Here is a 19,559-nt window from a genome sequence, read left to right as displayed (position 1 = left end):
TCAGGCCCCTCACCCCTTCCTCCCCAGGGATTCCCCTCCTCCTGCTGCCATTGCAGCACTGATAGGGAGGTGCCCAAGTGGGCACTGACTGCTCCGGCCACAGATATGAGCTGGGAAAGAAAAGAGCAAGCATTTACACGGAAAACCAGGTGGCTGGATCAGGTGGAAGAGCCCAGATGGTTCAGAGCTCGCCTGAGGATGAGGCTGAGGTCAGTGTGTCCCTGCCAGGGGGCACCTGTGCAGCAGTGGGTGCCTCATGTGGGTATGGCTCCCTGAAGCTCTGCTGACGGTGCTGGCTCCTGAGTGCCTTGGAAATCACAGCACAGGCTTGGGAAAGAACATGTCAGCCTGGGCATGGGGAACACAGCTCCTCTGACACAGGCAGACAGGGCATGGTCCCAAGATTGCCAGGAAAGCTCGTAGTGGCAGGCAAGCTCCCACTCCAGGAAAAGGTACAACCCCAGACCAGCAAAGCCCAGACCCAGAGGGACCCAGATGCTTCAGCTGGTCCTCCAGATGGGAAAGAAAAGGTGGTGGCCTCTGAGGGAAAGAGTAGAGGGTTACCTGTCCAGCAAGCCCGGTTGCTCTGCCCACCTGAGACCAGGCTTGGTTTTGTAGGAGTCCTGTCTCCTTTTGACCATGCTACTTTAAGAGAAGCTCTTTCCAGAAGGTGCAAAAACCTTCTGAGAAATCCCAGTACCCCCCCAAAATCCACTTCTTTTGGGCTGTTACCACTTCCTGGTCAAATTCACACAGTCCAGGGCTGCCCAGCCCACCTTATTAAGGTTCTCAGCTTCTCCATCCCACAGAAGCACCATTCTCATGCTGTGATCGCCCATGGGACCAGATTCCCCCCACCCAGGGGTATCATGCCCAGTTGGGGCACTACTGTGGAAAGAGCTGTCTGCCTGGATTGCAGAACTGGACTGTAGTGCCCAGTCTTCCCATTCCACTACCAAGACATCGTGTCCAGCACAAAGTTATCCCAAGAAATCTATGGCAAATACACTATGATTTGGTGGACACATGGCAGAGACCAGGCAGACCTGGGTACACCCTGCAGCTAGGCAGGACAGCAGGAGAACAGCAGAGCTTTGGGTGAGTTACGTGTACCCTGTGACATCCCTTCAACTCAGAGCAGATGAAGATAAGGCAGGCAAACTGCTTGGATCAGAGGGTCATTTAGGTTGGGAAAACACCTCCAAGATCATCAAGTTTAACCATTAATGCCAGGCTATTTTTGCCAGGGGCAAGACAGTCTGAGTGAAGACATTGCAGCTGGGAGAAGGCACAGGTACTAATTGACTTTATTTATTAGCAAGGTGAAGGCAGGGATCACATCCTGCCCACCCACTGGAGTCCCAGGTAGGTCCCTTGCAGACCACAGAGGGCTGAGTACCCTGGTGCACCCATGCCACCAGGAAGTCCTGTGGTACCATGGAGTCCCTTGCAGGGACCGAGAGCAGTCACCAGGGGATAGCTTTACCTTCCCAGTTGAGCAGAGTCCCACTGTGTTTCTCAGAAAGGATTGGCAGCACAGACAACAGCCCCCGCACACTTGTGTCCACTGTCAGGTCAGCCTGCAAAGGGCAAAATCAGACAGCAGTAGCAGCAAGGCTCCCTCCACCCAGAGTGAGCAGAGAGCCATGGGAGCTGGGAAAAGTCCACTATGTGACAATATGGTTGGGTATCTGCACTGCTGGCCTGGATGGAGGTGGGCTTGGGCTGGGAGGCCAGCCACAGGTTTAACCAAACAGGAAGAGATCCCTGCTGCAAATGAGATGCTTTGCGCAGCCTTCTCAAAACTCCACTGCTGCAGGGACGACCCCACTGCAAAACATGGATCCTGCAGGATGAGTGGAAACCTCATGGAGCTGCAGTTCTTCAAGGAATGGGGCACAGGATGGGATGGTATTGCTCCTCTCCTCCTTGCTCTGTTAGATTCAGGTTCTCTACATATCTTCCAGGCTGCCCAAAGCTCCTTTTATCCCCCCTGAACAAGCAGCCTGACATGTGCTGATGTTACTTCCCAGACAGTATCCACATCTTCTGCGGGCGCCCAACACAGACATGGGTAATCTGGAGCCTGAGAGGCAGCCCATTTTCATATGGATCCTCCCTCCAGAGAGCCTTCTTGGCCACGGGGGCCACCTCCTGTGCAAGTTTGTAGCCTTGGGTGCCACCCATGGGTTCCCTGTTGACCTGCTTGGCCAGAACTCACCTCCTGGCTGCCCATGTCTGTTTTCACCCATCCAGGATGCAGTGCCACGCACAGGATCCCAGCTTCCTTGTAGGTCAGAGCCTGGCACATGGTCAGCATGTTGAGGGCAGCCTGGGTGAGGAAGGAAGCATCATCCATGGGCAACAAAAAGCTCCACAAATCAGGTTCCCTTCCCATCACTGCCTCTTGGTGAGGGAGAAAAAGCAATGCCAGGTCTTCAAGAGACAGTGTGTGTTTCCCCTGGGTTGGCATGGAGATGCCCTGGGAGTTTGGGAACTCCCTCCATCTCTGGATGCCAGGTGTTTCCCTGAGATCAGGCCTGGCAAGGGCAGCTCTGCCCCCCAAAGAGCTCAGGAGCCCAGTCAGTTCACCAGTGTCCATACCTTGCTGCAGCGGTAGGAGATGACAGGGTGGAAGAAGGAATCAGGTGTTTTCTTGATGGACCCCAAGATGGTGGAGATGTTGATGATGGCTGCCTTGCTGCAACTCAGGCCCTTTTCTTTGCTGTCCTGGGCAGCCTTCTTCAGCAGAGGCAGGAAGGCCTGGGGAGAAGCAACCTAGTGGGACACCTGTGCTTCAGGCCAGTCCCACTTATGGCAACTGCCACCCAGGGAAGGTGAGGAAGAACCACAGGAAGTCAGAAGAACCCAGGTGTTGCTGCAGTGGCCCTGACTGCTCCCAATCAGACTTGCACAATTCAGAGAGACTGTAAACAGCTTAGGCTTGAAGAGCAGCCCTAGCCCTCCCCTGAACAGCTCCAAGAAATTTGGCAAAGCCCTCCACGATTTCCGTTGTGACCATGGACAGCCTGGAATACCTTCAAGTTGGGCCAAATTTCATTCCCAGTTTCACCCGTACCTGGGCCATCAGCATTGGCCCCACTGCATTGGTCTTGTACGTCCTGACCATGTCCTCAGCATCAACTGTGTCCAGCGAGGCTGTAGGGTTATAGATGCCAGCGTTGTTTATCAGCAGGTTCAGCCCCATTCCGTCCAGCTTCCCCTCCACCACCTTTGCTGCATCGGTGATAGCCGAGGGGTTTTCAACATCTGCAGTGGGAGAGAACAGACTGAGAGTCACTGGTCTGCTGGGCAGAAGAGCGAGGGGAGGACGCCGAGGAAATCTGCGCACTCTAACCCGCGCGGCCCTTCCATCCATGGGCAGCAGATGGTGCTGTGAAACCAGCTCCAACTCATCCCAGCTCATCCCTACACATCCCAACACCGCCCTCCTCTGCCCCTCCGCCGGCCGCTGAAGGCTCCCACCAGGAAAAGCCCCCCGTGGGGGCAAACCACTGCTGTGACTCCCATGCTGTGTCAGTTTCCAGCAGCCACAGCCTCCAAAGTCTACATCTGAGCAACTTCTGGAGACCCCAGGGCAGTCTCCGAGGGGACAAGTCCCCAAGGGAAATGTGATGGGACCTGCTGTGGGATGGCTCTGCAAAATCCTTCTGCTCCTGCTCAAGCTCTGGGCTGATCTTATAGCATTTCCACAGGAACTGCCTTCCCCAAGAACCCTCTTGGTCTTGCACAGGACTTGGGATCAAGGCAGAGCAAGGATGTGGTCACTCAGCTGGGGGAGCCAGGGGCTGCCCAGGATGGGTCACAAGAACATTCTGGTCCTGTGGCCATGGAGCAAGGAGGCTACAGGGAATGGGGTACTGAGGCTGAGGCAGGTCTGGAGAAGCTAAGGTTTTGGCAGCAGGACTTGAAGCAGCTCTGAAGAAATGGAACCCCATGTACAGCCTGAAGGGAGGGAGGAAGGGAAGGAGATATGGGGCAAGCATGGCTGGCAGTCACAAATTTACCAGCTCAGAGGCAGAGCACACGTACCCAGCTTTACAAGAACCAGGTTTGGGTGTTTGGATGCCAGATCTCTCAGCTCCTACAAAAAGAGACACAGAAACAATCAGCACGAGGCAAAGGTGATGCCAAGCATCGTGCTGGGGTGCCAGGAATGGCCCACCCTGAGGGAAACATCTTCCAGGTGTTACTCAGTGCTTGTGAACAGCTGGGCTGGGGACCTGCCTTGGTTCTCAGGCTTCTCCCAGGCTCCACAAAGCAATGTGCACATGCTCAGGGCATGGCACAGCCATGACTGCAAGATGCTGTGGTCACTTTCCCAAAGGGTAATCCACAGCCCAGCCAGAGCCACAGCAAAGATTGGGAGCAAACTGTGCAGGACCAGTTTACCAGGGAAGTTATGTGAACTGGCTGGGGACACAGATACCCAGAGGCTGCTGGAAATGAGGTGAAAGAGGAACACTCATGAGTGCCAAAGTCAGATTTGACCTTTGAGGAAATCACATCAGGGCAGGCCAATCCCATTTCCATTCTCTCTGGACTTTATTAATGATTAGTGAATTTAACCACTTTGCACATTTTTATTGGTTGTTTTCATCTCATGTGGGTATTGAGAGGAGTGGGTTAAAAGCTGAAGACTGAAGACTGGGGAGAAGGACTGTAAATCATTCAAGTGACCTTACAGCTGGGAATAACACTTGATAAACCATGTAAACAGCAGCCAGCAATCCACTAGCATGGATCTTAACAGTATCTGTGTCTCCTGTATCTCTGTACCTCCCTGCACCTCTGGTGTTGCTTCAGGAATCCCCTGGTTATCAAGGTAATAGAAATACATTTATTCTTTGTGTTTTAGCCATCGATTGTCCTGCCTGCCTGTGCCAACTCACACAGTGGAGGATTTAGAAGCTCTTTTCAAAAAGGAAACTTTCTACTTCACACTTCCTAGCAGCTCTTTGCTCTGAGTCTCCAACTACGGCAAGTTTCAGACACCAGAAACTGAACTACCCTATTCAATGTGCCCAGAAGGATTGCTTAGAACTACGAACCTCTCCCAAACATGCCCACAGGAGAAAACAAATTGGTGGTTTCTTGTGAGAGGAACATGGAGCAGGAGAACTGCTGGCACTGGCTGTGGTTCACTGTCAGTTATCCCTGGGCCTCCCCACCAGACCCCATCATCCCACATTAACCCTGGCCACAGGAAATTATGTAAAATCCATTAATTGGTTTGTGGTGGCCAACAGATATTTCTCCTCTCCTCTTTTACCCAACTGCCTGCCTCAATACCATCCCAGCAGCAACTTCCCCAACACCTGGCCCAGGCACGAAAGGTCAGGAGAAGTGATGTGGCACAAGCCTGGTGGAGCAATACTCTGCTCTCTGTGTCCTGTGGTCATGATTTCAGTGGTACCCTGACGACACTGCCCTCACCCTACCACAGCTGGACAAGGCTTAGGAGAGTTGCATGAGGACCACCTTGTAGGAAAACTGGCTCCAGTCCAGCCCTGAAAAACATCCCTGAACTCATTGCTGTTTGAGTCCTTCAAGTTGTGGGGAGGAAGAATGGAGCAAAAATAAAAGACCTGGCCTATCTTTGATTCAGCCAACTTGGGCACTTGTCACAGCATGAGCTGGGCACCCCTGGGTTGGCAGTAGGGTGGGTTCTCACTGTGCCAGGACCACTCCTGACATGGAATAATACACACTTCCAAGAAGATGCCACAAACAAATCAACTGGAGCCAGGATCTATCAGAGTGCAAGCTTCTCCCTGTTAGTATTTCAGCGGGACACAGCAAGCAAAGGAAGACAAGCTGGATGTAAAGAAAGCTGGAAGAACAGGGAAGCTTTGTGATTCCCTGCAGAAGCAACACGTGTGAGTCTCTCCCATTCTAGAACAGCACAAAGCAGGGACAGGGGGATCCCACAGCTCCACTGGCCAACACTTTTGGAAACCTCACGTTCTGAACCTCTGGATTTTGCGGAGAGCAGCGGGACTCAGCAGGCCCAGCCCGAGCAGCACCGCAGCCGCTCGCACCGCCCCAGCCCCGAGGCCAGCCCAGCTCGGGCCGTGCCCGCCGCGCCAAGGGCCAAGCCTCGGCACGAGAGGGCGGGTTCTGGCACAGCCAGCGGTGCGGCCCGAAGGGTGGCACGGCCGATTCTTCGCCGGCTGCACTTCAGGTGACTTTCCCAGGGGAAGGGCACGGTGCGGACACCAGAGCCCCGCGCCAGCAGCGGAGTTTCAGGCCGGTGACAGGGGCCGAGCGTGTGACCGCCTCCCCCCCCTCCAGCCCGCACTGACCTGTGCCCGCGGCCCCTCGGGATCCCGGCAGGTAGCGAAGATCCAGGCGGGGGGTCTCGGCGAGCCCAGCAGCTGCTTCACCAGCTCCAGGCCGATGCCGCGGTTGGAGCCGGTCAGCAGCACCGTGCGCGCCGCCGCCATAGCCGCCCGCGGCCCGGCCCGCCTGGCGCCGCCTCCCGACCCCGACCCCGACCCCGCGGGCCGCACCGGGCTGCCCCAACCCCGCGGGGGAATGAGAGAGAGAAAAAGTGTGTGTGTCTGTGTCTGTGTGTTTGTCTGCCCGCACACCTCATGTCCAGTGCAAACACAACAACCGCGTCCCAGCCCCGCCGTGCCTGAGGGGAGGAGCGAGGGGTGCGGGAGCGAACCGGGGGGGGCCGAGGGAGCTCTTGCCGAGGGTGCTGCGTGAGGTTCAAAGCTTGCACCAGATCTGGTGTGGTGTCTTCAGCACCTTTAGCACACTAATCTTTATCATTGATAAAAGTAAAATAAAAAACAAACCAAGGAAAACCCCACCCCAAACTAAACCAGTTTGCATGAGGAAGTACTGACCTCTTTACAAACTCTTTTTATTGCCGGCGCAGAAATGCACGTGATTTGGCTCTTTCCCTGACCATCAAACAGTAAATCTGTTAAACAGATCCACGAAGATTCAGAGTCTGTAGCACCCCTCTTATGGAGATGGGCTGAGAGAGTTGGGGTTGTTTCAGCCTGGAGATTAGAAGGTTCTATGGATCCTTCGGAGCCTTTCCAGAGCCTCAAGGGACTCGGAGCTGGGAGAGACTGCACAAGGGTCTAAAGAGACAGGACATGGGGGAATGGCTTCAAACTAACAGAGGGCACGGTTAGATTGGGTATTTGGAATAAATTCTTCCCTGTGAGGATGGTGAGGCCCTGGCACAGGTTGCCCGGAGAAGCTGTAGCTGCTGCATCCCTGGAAGTGTTCAAGACCAGGTTGGATAGGGCTTGGAGCAGCCTGAAGGTGTCCCTGCTGTTGGCAGAGGGTTTGAGATGGTCTTTATGGTTCCTTACAACCCAAATGATTCTGTGATTTAGACAGCAGTTTGGTCTTGCAGGTGTTTTGAGGGATGTTTTCTTCTTTTTGTGGTTGAGTATCTGGTTCCTGGTTAAACAGCTGCCCCAAAGGGGTAGTGTAGAGTAAAGCAAGGAAAGGGGTTGTTGGCATCTAGGGATTGGAAGACAGAAAAGATGTAGTCAGCATCAGCTGGAAGACAGTGTCTGGAGGGGTTCTGCATGCACCAGCCGTGCTTCCAGCCTGGAGGTGGGTGATACTGTTTTATTTTTAGCTGTTATATGGACAGCCAGAGACCCATTAAAATCCCATTATGGTGAGTACACAGCTGGGATCTCAGCATATATATAAGGGTTATTTATGTTGCTTCTTCTCATCCTTGTCTGACAAACACTGCACAAACCATCTCTGATACTCATAAATACATCAGAAACTAAATATGTCAGTCTGGAGATACATCTAGCACAAATCACCTGATGCTGTCCTGCTCCACGGTGGTTCAAGTACATGGGAGCCCCAGTTCACTTCAGGATATTAAAATGCTTTTAGACCTTTCTTTTCTTTTACAGAAGTTAGAATTTAATGAATATGATTATACTACTAAATATTAAGGAAAAAAAACAACTTTCTTTTAGCAGGTATTTGGATTAAGGATCCCATTCTTTTCTTGCTTCCTCCTGTGCTCAGGCCATTAATTTGGTGACTTCTCACCAGAAATGCTGCTCTGTCTGGAAAAGTTTAGCAAATAATGACCGAGGGGTACAAACACTCAGGGTGAACCACAGGGTTTGGCCACCTATGCCACACAGATCCTGCATCCTGCAGGCAAATTACATTGATGAACTCTTCCCAAAAAGTGCTTGTTTGAAAAAGCCTTGGAGACAGGAATCCCTGGCGATCTGCTGTGCAGAAACAGTTAAAGTGCAGACACAGCTGAAAGCTGTTCTGAATGCAAATGTGAACCCTGAAAGAAAGGCAGCTCCAAGTATCAGTGACTGAGCACTTTCTGGCAGGCATGGGCATGGCTTGACCTGCTTTTTTGCCTCTGTTCCCCATGAATGAAATAGAGGATTATCCATTCTTTGAAAACATTGTTAGTTAAGTGTTGTGAGGCTTCCAGCAGGTAAATATGAGAAATGCAACCAAAAAGAAAAAGAACACAAATAATAATAAAACAAAAGATCCCCAAGGCTTACCCAGGTGCTCTAATTTCACTACAACAAGCATTGGGAAACTCATTCTGTCTGGTAAAGCACGAGTTTGATATTAGTGAATTCTGGAGCATTTGAGGGTATAAATCACAGAGTCCTAGAATGTTTTGGGTTGAATGGAACGTTAAAGATCACCTAGTTCCATCCCCTCTGCCATAAGCAGGGACATTTTCCACTAGACCTCCCTAAGAATCCAAAGAAGTATTTGCGTTCACTTAACTAAAAATCAAAACTAGTAATTCCTGTTATCAGGTCATTGATGCTGTAATTTGGTTAAAGTTTCTGCACTGTAAAGAACAAAATACATGTGAGCACATGTCCTTTGCACAGAGCTGATTAATCTATCATAAGTGCTTCTTTAAGTCACTGGATTTAGGAAAAAAATTCAATTAGAGGAAGAGGGGGAAACAATTTAAAAAAAAAGGTAAATGGGGTTTTTTCCCCCTTTCTTTTTACAAATACAGTTTGAAATCAGTATGAACAACTATTGTAAGTTTTAATTTCTGCTGATAAAATACCAATGCAGCCCATTTTATTCAAGCAGTGTCCACAGCTACTTACAGAACAATACGAGTTTTTGCTGTTCGCAGGCTGCATTTTTTCTGCTGATGGGTCACATCGTCTAGGCTGGCAGGGCATTTTTGGAGTAGCATGGTGTTCAGCTTTTAACTTCTTTACAAGGAGTAAATTTTCAATAATTCCTTATATGCTTTTTAATTTAAAGGTTATACTCACGGGTTCCTGCTTGAATGTTTTTCCTTTTTAAGTTTTTAATGATTCTTTTCAACTGGATTCCTGAATTAACATCTGCATTATCATGTATTTATTCCTAAACTTAAATGTGCCTCCTTTTCTCTCTTCAACACGTGGGTATCAAACCAAGGCAGTCACAAGCTGATCATTTAGTCTGTGCCTTAGTGTTCCTGAGGTGGAGCATATCTGCTACATGTGACAGCCCATTCTCAGCCATCCCTGTGAGCAAATAGTGGGAAAGCAAGTTCATCTTGCTTGGTGGTTCTGAGGTCCCTCTTCATGGCTGAAGTATGAAGGATAACCCAACCACTTACCCTAGGAGGATGGGAGAACAGATCAGTGATGATCTGTGCTGTCCCCATGGGTCCTGGCAAAGCACTTCTGTCCCTGTGCTGCCAGCCCTGCTGCACCCAGGCAGCTGAGGCATCTTGGCTGTTGTCATGAGGGAAATATCCCCAAAAAGTGTTTCTGAACCCAGTGTGAGGCCCCAGGCTGGCACAAAGTCCAAACGCTGTAGCCCAAGGAGGATTATATGGACAGCATGAGCATTTTAAATCCTCAGAGTCATAGAATCACTGAATGGCTTGGGTGACATGGAACCTTAAAGACCATATTAAAGACCATGGGCAGGGATACCTTCCACTAGACCAGATTGCTCAGACCCCAACCAACCTGGCCTTGAACACTTCCAGGAATGAGGCAGCTGCAGTTTCTCTGTGTAATCTCTGCCAGAGCCTTCCCACCCTCACAGGGAAGAAATTTTTCCTAATACCCAATCTCACTCTGTCCTCTTGTCAGTGTGAAGCCATTCCCCCTTGTTCTATTGCTCTATGCCCTTGTCCAAAATCCCTCTCCAGTTCTGATGCAATGAAGGTGTAACTTGGATGAGTCTGCTTGGGAAGCAGGAAAGCTATGACAAAGGAACCATGGAAACTTCACTTGGGAGCTGCAGGAAGCTCAGGCTCTCACCCCTAGTCCCTGCACCCTTTCACAGTGGGGTGTCACTACTCACAGAATCATATAATGGAATCACAGAATGGTTTCTGTTGGAAGAGACCTTACACATGATGTAGTTCCAACCCTCCTGCCATGGGTTTCCAACCCCCACTAGATCATTAATCCTCTTCAGCCCAAAAGAAAATTAATCAGGGAGGGTAGGTACTGCCCAGCTTCAGTTACAATGCTGGGTTGGTCTCAACCCACCTCTGGGTGAGTGGCTCACTTACCACTATCTATTGACTCTTTAGTAAATGACTAATAGGTGATGACAGACCTGAATGCATTGTGCAGCAGTTTGGCCTGATAAATAGCAGCGAGTTTATTTCTTATTTACAGTAGATTAAATGTACTAAAACTAATTGTGCCACACCCCTGTTCCCCTGGCAGGCAAAGAAGGGCATGTTCCTCCATATTTCTGTCGGCAGCACTGTCAGTGTTCAATCACCTCGGTGTCTGAGAGCACGCTTGAGCCTCTAGCAACTGAGGGTGGAAAAGGTGTGACTGTCTCTTGGAAGAGTGGCTCCAAGTCTTCCCAGTGTGATGATGTGAAATCAGTCCATGGGTAAAATGTGCAGCAGCCCTGGGGGGTCGTGGGAGAGGAGCTACAGTGCCCCTGAGCTTGGTGTTTATGAAGCTGCACCTTGAATCCCGTGTTCAGTTTTGGGCTACTCACAGCACGAAATACACTGAGGTGCTGGAGTGTGTCCAGGGAAGAGCAAGGGAGCTGGGGAAGGTCTGAAGCACAAGGCTGATAAAGAGCTGATGAGGGAGCTGGGAGAGCTCAACCTGAAGAAAAGGAGAATCAGGGGACCATTATCACCTTCTAAAACTCCCTGACAAGGAGGGTGTAGCCAGGTGAAGTAGTGCTCTACTCCCAAGTAACAAGTTATAGCATAAGAGGAAGCAGCCTCAGGTTCTGCCAAGGGACGTTTCAATTGGATATTAGGGAAAAATTCTTCACAGAATAGACTGTCAAGCACTTGTACACAGGCTAGCCAGGAAAGTGGTGGTGTTACCATTCCAGAAGTGTTCAAAAAATGCATGGTTGTGGCACTTGGAGACACAGTTTAGTGGTGGAATTGGCATTGTTAGCTTAATTGTTGAAATCGATGATCTTAGAGGCCTTTTCCAACCTAAATGATATGGACTTTAATGCTCAGCTTAAGATTTAGACAGTGCAAGAGCATTTCAGAGCAAAGGAAGCATCTGAATCCCCTGTAAGGAGGGAATCTTTCCAAGATCCTTTCCAGAGTCTTGGGAACAGCAGACTGGGGACAGCAGCTGCCTTTGTGACAAGGATGGGCTGCAAGGCAGCGAGGCTGGTTTCTTTCCCCTCTGCCTCTTCGTGCCAGGCTGGACTTAAACTCCTGGTGAAGCAGTGCTTGTTTAAACTCTAATAATCAATAAAGCAATGTGGGGCCCCAGAGCAAAGTCAACATTTTGAAGTTACAACTCCAAAACAGTGGAAGGCTACACAAATACGGTGACACAGCAAAAATAGGAGACTTAAAATGTTAATTATTAGTTTTCTGATGCTCTCTGCTTCAGAGGCACTGTGGAGGTTTCAAACAGGCTGCAGGTGATTGCATCATCCTCCACCTAGAGGAAGAAAACCATGGAGAAAACCATGTCTATTTGGAGGATCTGAGCTCTGGTGCATCTGTTGGCAAGTATAGTTTAGGTCTGTGGTCATTGAAAAGGAAATACTGAAATGATCTATGGAGCCTGAATGCCAATCCAGCCATCTGGGAGATCTTCAGTGAGAGATCAATCTGAGACAGAAGCTGAAAGGCCCAAAGCTTTGTGCTGCTGGTAAGTGGTAGGGAAAGGGGAAAGAAGTGTCTCAACTCAGTGTGGAAAATTCATAAAGTACACAGAGGTCCAGTTAACACAGGAAACAAAGTGGGAAAAAAATTAATTGCATGGAATTTAAGGAGAGGCTCAGACTTTACAGAGAGAAGATATGGGATTGGGTCACCATAGAAGCTGTCAGTGTGCATCTTCCCAAATGGGTTTGAGGATGGTACCTGGTGCAGGTGGTCCCAGGTCAGAGCAGGGAAGGACCTGCTTATCTCACAGTGTCTGCCAGCTGAGCCCCAGAAAACAGGCTGGAGTGGGCAGGAGGGAATGAGCTGCTGCTGCCGGAGCATGGAGACACACTTGGCATTGCTGCTGGGAGGAAGCTGTTCTGGTTAATGCTGCTGCCAAAATATCCTGGGGCAGAAGGTGATGTGAGAGCAATATTGTCTTCATTGCTGCCCAGCAGTCTGTGCAATGGCTCTGGGATTCAATGTAGGAAAACAAGGGGCTGGCAAGAGGTTTCTGGGGATGTGTCTTCACTTACAATGGGGCAGTAACACATGATGTACACACGCACCTGATCCAGCCTTGCAAACCTGTAATGTATCACCTGAGGTACTGACCAGCACTGGGCTCCACTGGCAGTAGCACAGAACAGTCAGTGTCTCATGGCAACAGGCGAGGTGGAGAATAGGCTTTGAGCAGGGCATTTCCTTTGCAGGTAAATGTCCCAGGTGCCTGAGTCCCCTGTGGCTCTGGACAAAGGGACAGCTCAACTTAGGACTGCATCCCAAGGGATGACCTGCAGCGTGGTGCTGTGCCAGCCATGCAGGTCCCCACCTTTCTGCCAGGAGACCACGATGGGTTTGCTCTCCCACTCCACAGGTCTTTTGCTGCACAATGAGGGAGAAAAGGCAGGAGCAAGACAGAGAACATTTGCTCAGAGCCACCTGAGGCACAGCCTGGTACAATGTGCAAAAGCCATCAAGCCCACAGGAGCTTGTAAAGGTATCAAGCCCACCTGAGCCATGGAGCTTCCCACATCAACCCATATGCTGTTCCCTCCCTCTTCACCCACAACAGCCCCACCTGGCTTATGGCATCATGTTACCCAAGGAATGCAAAATTTTCCTGGAAAAGCCAAGTGATTTTTGCCTATAGGTAACAAGGATTGGTCCCCAGCCAGAATCTATGTCCTGGAGCTCAAAGAGGTGGAGCAGTTGCTCCTCCTGGAGAGAAGCCAGCACTGGTGCAAGCTGTGAGCGAGTGAGGTGGGACTCACTCTAAGGAAATATTAGAGAGCTGGGTAAATAGTGCAAGCTGAAGTTGAGAGAGAAGAAGCAACATGGAAGAGCTCTGTGTCTGCTCCGTTCTGGTGACTGGGGCCAACCGGGGTCTTGGCCTGGGGTTTGTCCAGCATTTCCTGAGGATGCCGAAACCACCACAGTGGATCTTTGCAGGCTGCCGGGACCCGACAGGACCGAGGGCACAGGTGAGCCTGGGCTGGGAGGCAGTGGTTGTGCTGTGGCATGGGAGGACTCAGTGCCAGAGGGAGATTGGAATAGGGGTGGTGTTTGCAAGGGGCTGGAGCTTCAGCTAGGCACCCGTGGCCTAGGTCAGCTGGGCTGATACACTGTGGGAGCAGCTGTGCATGGGATGTGTGGAGGGGACAGGGATATGTGATGTGTGCAGGAGCTGTGGAGTGCTCCCCCTGAATCAGAATCAGGGCAGCTGGAGCAGGGTGCTGGCCACTTGGTGGTGCAGGTATGGAGCTGGAGGAATATGGGCTTTAGCTGGCTTTGCTGAGTGAGCCTTGGCACAGCTGTTCCCACCTGTCGGTACCAATGTCGTGACCTCTCTTGCAGGAGCTACAGAAGCTGGCCTCCAAACATCCCAATGTGATCATCACTGCTCTTGGTAGGTTCCCTCTCGCCCCAGTTCCTCTGGAGAATACTTGGGCGCTCATCACAGCCCTGGCAGCTCCACACTGGAGGCAGCTGTGAGGAGCACGTCCTTAGGGAGTGACAGGGGACTCCAAACCACCAGAGGATCACTGAGCTCCAGTGTGTTGGCCTTGCAGAAGTTGCCAACCCCACCAGCATCAAGGCGGCTGCAGCCAAGGTTGGGAAGCACCTGGGGGACTTTGGGTTGAACCTCCTCATCAACAATGCTGGAATGGTCAAGTCTAAGACGCTGGATGATGAAACATTGGAGGACATGACTGAGACTTACACCACCAACACAGCTGGACCCTTGCTGATGGGCCAGGTGAGTCCCCAGGACTACAGCGTAGCTCCAGAAGGATCCCTTCCCATGTCCTCAAGCTGGACATTGTAGAGGATGTGAAGAAGGGCCAGTGGGAGGGGCTCCTATCACTGCTCTGGTGCCCTGATGGGCTCTCAGTTGATGAGAAGCTCGTAGAGCCAAGGGCTGGAGCTCAGGAGCTGGAGCCTGGCAGGATGGGGCACTGGGAAGAGGAGTGAAGGTGCCCCGGTGTTGGTGCCAGTGTTGGTCACTGTGGAAGGAGCTTCTCCCCTGCCCTGTGCTGTGTCTGTGTGTGCTCCTGTCCTTCTATCTCTTCATAGGCATTCCTGCCCTTGCTGAAGAAGGCTGCCCAGGGGAGCCCAGGCTCAGGGCTGAGCTGCAGCAAGGCTGCCATAATCAACATATCCAGCATTGGTGGCTCCATCGCTTCCGTCTTTGGCTGGGACATGATGCAAGTCACCTCATATCGCTGCAGCAAGGTACTGTCACACCTTTGCTTCCCCTGCCCTGCCCAGCCATGGGTCCCTTTGCAGTCCCCCATTCCCCTCCCACCACCATCCCCTCCCTGTCTCCCCACAGGCTGCTCTGAACATGCTGAGCAAGTGCCAGTCCTTGGCATACAAGGAGCACGGCATCCTCTGCGTCGCTCTCCATCCTGGCTGGGTGCAAACTGACATGGGCAGTGCTGCTGCTGGATACACGGTAGGAATTCCCCTGGGACAGGTCCATCAGAGCTCCTGTGCTGATTTTCTATGGGTGGGAGTTGCTGTTCTGAGCCCCAGCCCATGGCTTCCCTGCCTGCCCACTCACTGCTGGATCAGTTCCCCCTGTCCTGGTGCTGGGTGCTGGGTGTCTCCATCCCCTCAGTTCCCTGCTTGGCCCTTCTGTCCTGAGTGTTCAGGGTTTTCAACTTTCCCCTTTGCCCTGGAGTGCCTCCTGCCCCAGCCTTGGCTGGACCAGGGCCTCAGGCATGGGCTGCATCTCCCCCTCTGTCCCACAGCCCCCTGTGACAGTGGATGACAGCGTTCAAGGGATGCTGAAGGTCCTCTCCTCCCTCTCCGAGAAGGAGATCGGCACCTTCCTGGACTGGGAAGGGAAGGTCATGCCCTGGTGAGACACCACTTAATGATCCTAGCAGCCAAGAAGCATCTTTGGCACTGCTCCCACATTTCCCACATCCACAATAAACTCCTACTGAGACCCCCAGCTCTGTTGTGCATTGCCAGTTCATGGGGTGTCCCTTTCCTGATATCCCACTCCTCCACTGGGGATTGGTGGTGCTTCTGTCTGGGAGAACCAGGCATGGGTGGGTGGCTGGGGCAGAGGGTGATCCATGGGCTCCCTCCCTTCCACAGGCACCGTGCCTGGGACTGCATCTCCAGCACCTCCCCTGACACCTCACCTTGCTGGCCTGGTACGGGTACATGGGAGCCTCTGGCACCCTGAGGCACAGCCCAGTGAAGCCCAGTTTGGTGGAGATGCTGATGACAGCAGCCTTGCTGCAGGTCAGACCCTCCTTCCCTTGGCTGCCTGCTCCATGAGTGGCAGAAATTCCTGCTGCAAGGACACAGATGCTGCATGAAGATGTGGCAAGCCTGCAGTTTGTGTCTTGCTGGAGTGCAAGGCCAGCAGCTGGTGATGTGCTGGCCATGCAGGTGCCCATCCTTCTGCCAGGAGACTGAATCCACTGGGTTCACTTCCCCCTACGTGAGTTTTGTTTCACCTGACAATCAGGGAATGGGCAATGGCTTGGAGGATGCAAGATCAAGACAGAAAGTGTCTGCTTGTGGCCATGTGAGGAATGTCCTGGCTCAGGGGACTGGGGCAGGGACATGAGATCAGCCTGTTCCCAGTGTGTGTGAGTCTGATGCAGAAAGCCCTTCTTTGTGAAGGTGTCAAGCCCATGTGAGCCACGGAGCTTCCCACATCCCTTCCACATGCTGCTCCTCACCCACATCATCCTCTCCTGGCTTATGGCAACACGTTTCCCAAGGACAGCAGAATTTGCCTGGAACCACCAAGGGTTTTTGCACTTTGGAAACAAGGACTTACTCCCAGCCAGGATCTTTGTCCTGGAGTTTGAAGGGCTGGAGCAGTTGCTCCTCCTGGATCTATGGGTTGGTGTAAACCCTGAGTGGGTGGGGTGTTTATGGGAAAAGCTATAAGGAAATATTGGAGAGCAGAGCAAACAGTGAGAGCTGGAGCAGAGGAGGACAAAGCAGCATGGCAGAGCTCTGTGTCCGCTCCGTTCTGGTGACTGGGGCCAACAGAGGCATCGGCCTGGGACTTGTCCAGCATTTCCTGAGGATGCCGAAACCACCACAGTGGATCTTTGCAGGCTGCCGGGACCCGACAGGACCGAGGGCACAGGTGAGCCTGGGCTTGGAGGCAGTGGTTGTGCTGTGGCATGGGAGGACTCAGTGCCAGAGGGAGATTGGAACAGGGAGGGCTCTGGCAAGTGTCTGGAGATTCAGTCAGGCACCTGGGGCACAGGGCACTGGGCTGAGACTACACAGGAGCAGCGGTGCATGGGATGTGTGGAGGAAGCTGTGGTACTTGGTCATAGTCCTCCCCTTCCATTGGATTCAGGGCAGCTGGAGCACAGTGTGGGGTCCACAGTAGTGCAGGGATGGAGCCAGAGCAATGTAGGCTTTACCTGGGAAAGGCTGAGCCTCTGCACAGACCCTCCAGCCTCTCCCTGCTTACACAGTGCCCTCTCTTTCAGGAGTTACAGAATTTGGCCTCCAAGCGCCCCAACATCAGCATCATCCCGCTCGGTATGTGCCCTGAGGTGGGGATCCTTTGCCCCAGCTGCTCTGGCGAGTGCCCAAGCTGGGCACACCCTGGGAGCCCCATCCTGGGAGGGAGCTGTGCCAACGGGCTGGTGCCTGCAGGGCCATTGGGCACTGCAACCTCTGGGGGAACAGAGGGGACTCCACCATGGGGACACAGGCTCTGACCTCCCCTGTGTTGGCTCTGCAGAAGTTGCCAACCCCACCAGCATCAAGGCGGCTGCAGCCAAGGTTGGGGAGCACCTGGGGGGCTCTGGGCTGAACCTCCTCATCAACAACGCTGGAATGGTCAAGCTGAATACACTTGATACTGAGACACTGGAGGACATGAGTGAAGTTTACACCACCAACACAATTGGGCCCCTTCTGATGGGCCAGGTGAGTCCCCAGGACTACAGCGTAGCTCCAGAAGGATCCCTTCCCATGTCCTCAAGCTGGACATTGTAGAGGATGTGAAGGGCCAGTGGGAGGGGCTCCTATCACTGCTCTGGTGCCCTGATGGGCTCTCAGTTGATGAGAAGCTCGTAGAGCCAAGGGCTGGAGCTCAGGAGCTGGAGCCTGGCAGGATGGGGCACTGGGAAGAGGAGTGAAGGTGCCCCGGTGTTGGTGCCAGTGTTGGTCACTGTGGAAGGAGCTTCTCCCCTGCCCTGTGCTGTGTCTGTGTGTGCTCCTGTCCCTCTATCTCTTCATAGGCATTCCTGCCCTTGCTGAAGAAGGCTGCCCAGGGGAGCCCAGGCTCAGGGCTGAGCTGCAGCAAGGCTGCCATAATCAACATGTCCAGCTATGCAGGCTCCATCAAGGATATGTATGTATGGGACTTTGGACAAGTTGTCTCATACCGCTGCAGCAAGGTACTGCCAGATTTTGCAGGGGATGAGACCAAGCATTTTCCCCTCCAAATGATCACACTGCTTTCCAACCTCCCCCTGGGTCTGTGCCCCTCTCTATACTGTGACTGAGCTCCTGTCAGTCCCTGGGTACCCATCACAGCACAGTTATGTGCTTGGCCCTGGGTCCTACCATAGGGACATGATGTGATGGGGCTTCAACTAGTTTGGGCATTCACACAGGGGTAGTGAAGGAGCATCCTGTACCCCAAGAAGTGGCCCCCTCTGCCCTATCCCTGCCCCAGCTGTGGGGTCTGCACATGTCCCCTGGCAGCCTCCCCTTCCCTTCCCACCACCATCCCCTCCCTGTCTCCCCACAGGCTGCTCTGAACATGCTGAGCAAGTGCCAGTCCCTGGCATACAAGGAGCACGGCATCCTCTGCGTCGCTCTCCACCCCGGATGGGTGCAAACTGACATGGGGGGCTCAGGATCATTTAAGGCAAGAGAACTCCTGTCCGTGGTCTGGGAGAACCTAATCTTTAGGAATGTAGAATTTGCTGGGCTGTGTGAGCGCTCCTTGGCAGATACCCTGGAGGCACAGGAGGGAGGGAGATGAGCAACTGGGAATGCTTCTTGCCCAGAACAATTTCAATGCAGACCCTTGAGCACAGAACTGTTTCTCCCTCTGCCCCACAGCCTCCCCTGACAGTGGATGACAGCGTGCAAGGGATGTTGAAGTTGCTGTCCTCCATCTCTGAGAAGGAGACTGGCACCTTCCTGGACTGGGAAGGGAAGGTCATACCCTGGTGAGATGCTGATTCAGTATTCTGACTGTGAGGACCTTTGCTGCTGCACCATGTTGTGTCTGTCCCTTAGTAAATAAGTATTCTCAAACAATAAGTAGCATTGTGTGAGCCTCCTTCCCTTTATCTTCTATTAACTATCACTGAGAGTTCTTCTCAAAGCAGTTATCATTCTTCTGTTATTTCCGCATATCATTGAGCTAGGTTGGTCTGAACATTTGTTCTTGTCTAACTCGGGACCTGGACATCATGATCCTGATAGGAATTTGTCCCTGGACTTGTCCCAGAGCTCTCCCTCAGAATGGAAGAACCACCTTACAGTGACTCAGGCACTCCTTCCAGTGAGTCCTTCCTCGTTTTTCAGTTCAAAGTCCAAGCAGAGCACTGCTCATCGCTAGCTCCTGTACCACATAGGTCAGGAAGACAAAAGCTGACATGACCTTCCTGGCTTGCTTATGCCCTGATGTGTTCCTCCAGCAGAGATCAAGGTAGTTAAAAACACCCATGAAGACCAGAGCCTCAAATGGGAAATCCGTAAGTGCAGTCTTGAGCCCTCTCAGGGATGGGAACTTATTCTGTGTTCCTGTTAAATCCTGTCTATAACTCTTCTTGGCAGCTGTGCTCCCTGTTCTGAGCTGGTGTGTGGAGGCAGGACAGGCTCTTGGTGTTGTGTACATTTCCATGGGGCACATGTGGCACTGGGGGCTCCATGATGAGCAGAGATGCCAACAGGTCCTCTGGGACTCACC

At 52.3% G+C, this 19,559-nt stretch overlaps 3 protein-coding genes across 5 annotated transcripts; 2 read left to right on the top strand and 1 right to left on the bottom strand.

Moving 5' to 3' along the window:
* Positions 1–1,450: 1,450 nt before the first annotated feature.
* LOC134048346 (C-signal-like) lies at positions 1,451–6,467 on the bottom strand. The gene is made up of 6 exons (XM_062500070.1): positions 6,327–6,467; positions 4,054–4,105; positions 3,080–3,270; positions 2,605–2,763; positions 2,222–2,332; positions 1,451–1,580 (listed from the first exon to the last, which is right to left on the bottom strand). Exons 1-6 carry the CDS (start codon positions 6,465–6,467, stop codon positions 1,467–1,469), a joined length of 768 nt encoding a protein of 255 aa, XP_062356054.1. The 3' UTR covers positions 1,451–1,466.
* Positions 6,468–13,467: 7,000 nt separating this feature from the next.
* On the top strand, positions 13,468–15,501 carry LOC134048363 (C-signal-like). 2 transcript variants are annotated; one of them, XM_062500094.1, is made up of 6 exons: positions 13,468–13,614; positions 13,988–14,039; positions 14,203–14,390; positions 14,708–14,866; positions 14,967–15,077; positions 15,388–15,501. In XM_062500094.1, the coding sequence occupies exons 1-6, from the start codon at positions 13,468–13,470 to the stop codon at positions 15,499–15,501; spliced, it is 771 nt and encodes a 256-aa protein (XP_062356078.1). The 2 variants fall into 2 exon arrangements, with proteins under 2 accessions (XP_062356078.1, XP_062356077.1); XM_062500093.1 differs by having other exon boundaries at positions 14,967–15,089.
* A 1,109-nt stretch (positions 15,502–16,610) lies between these two features.
* LOC134048360 (C-signal-like) lies at positions 16,611–18,817 on the top strand. 2 transcript variants are annotated; one of them, XM_062500089.1, is made up of 6 exons: positions 16,611–16,757; positions 17,113–17,164; positions 17,370–17,557; positions 17,872–18,030; positions 18,387–18,495; positions 18,702–18,817. In XM_062500089.1, the coding sequence occupies exons 1-6, from the start codon at positions 16,611–16,613 to the stop codon at positions 18,815–18,817; spliced, it is 771 nt and encodes a 256-aa protein (XP_062356073.1). The 2 variants fall into 2 exon arrangements, with proteins under 2 accessions (XP_062356073.1, XP_062356072.1); XM_062500088.1 differs by having other exon boundaries at positions 18,387–18,506; positions 18,704–18,817.
* The last annotated feature ends 742 nt before the right edge of the window (positions 18,818–19,559 follow it).

Source organism: Cinclus cinclus, chromosome 11 (assembly GCF_963662255.1).
Source record: "Cinclus cinclus chromosome 11, bCinCin1.1, whole genome shotgun sequence".
Classification (NCBI taxonomy): Eukaryota; Metazoa; Chordata; class Aves; order Passeriformes; family Cinclidae; genus Cinclus; species Cinclus cinclus.
Note: the sequence above shows the minus strand (reverse complement) of the source record. Positions and strands in the feature narration are given on the sequence as shown.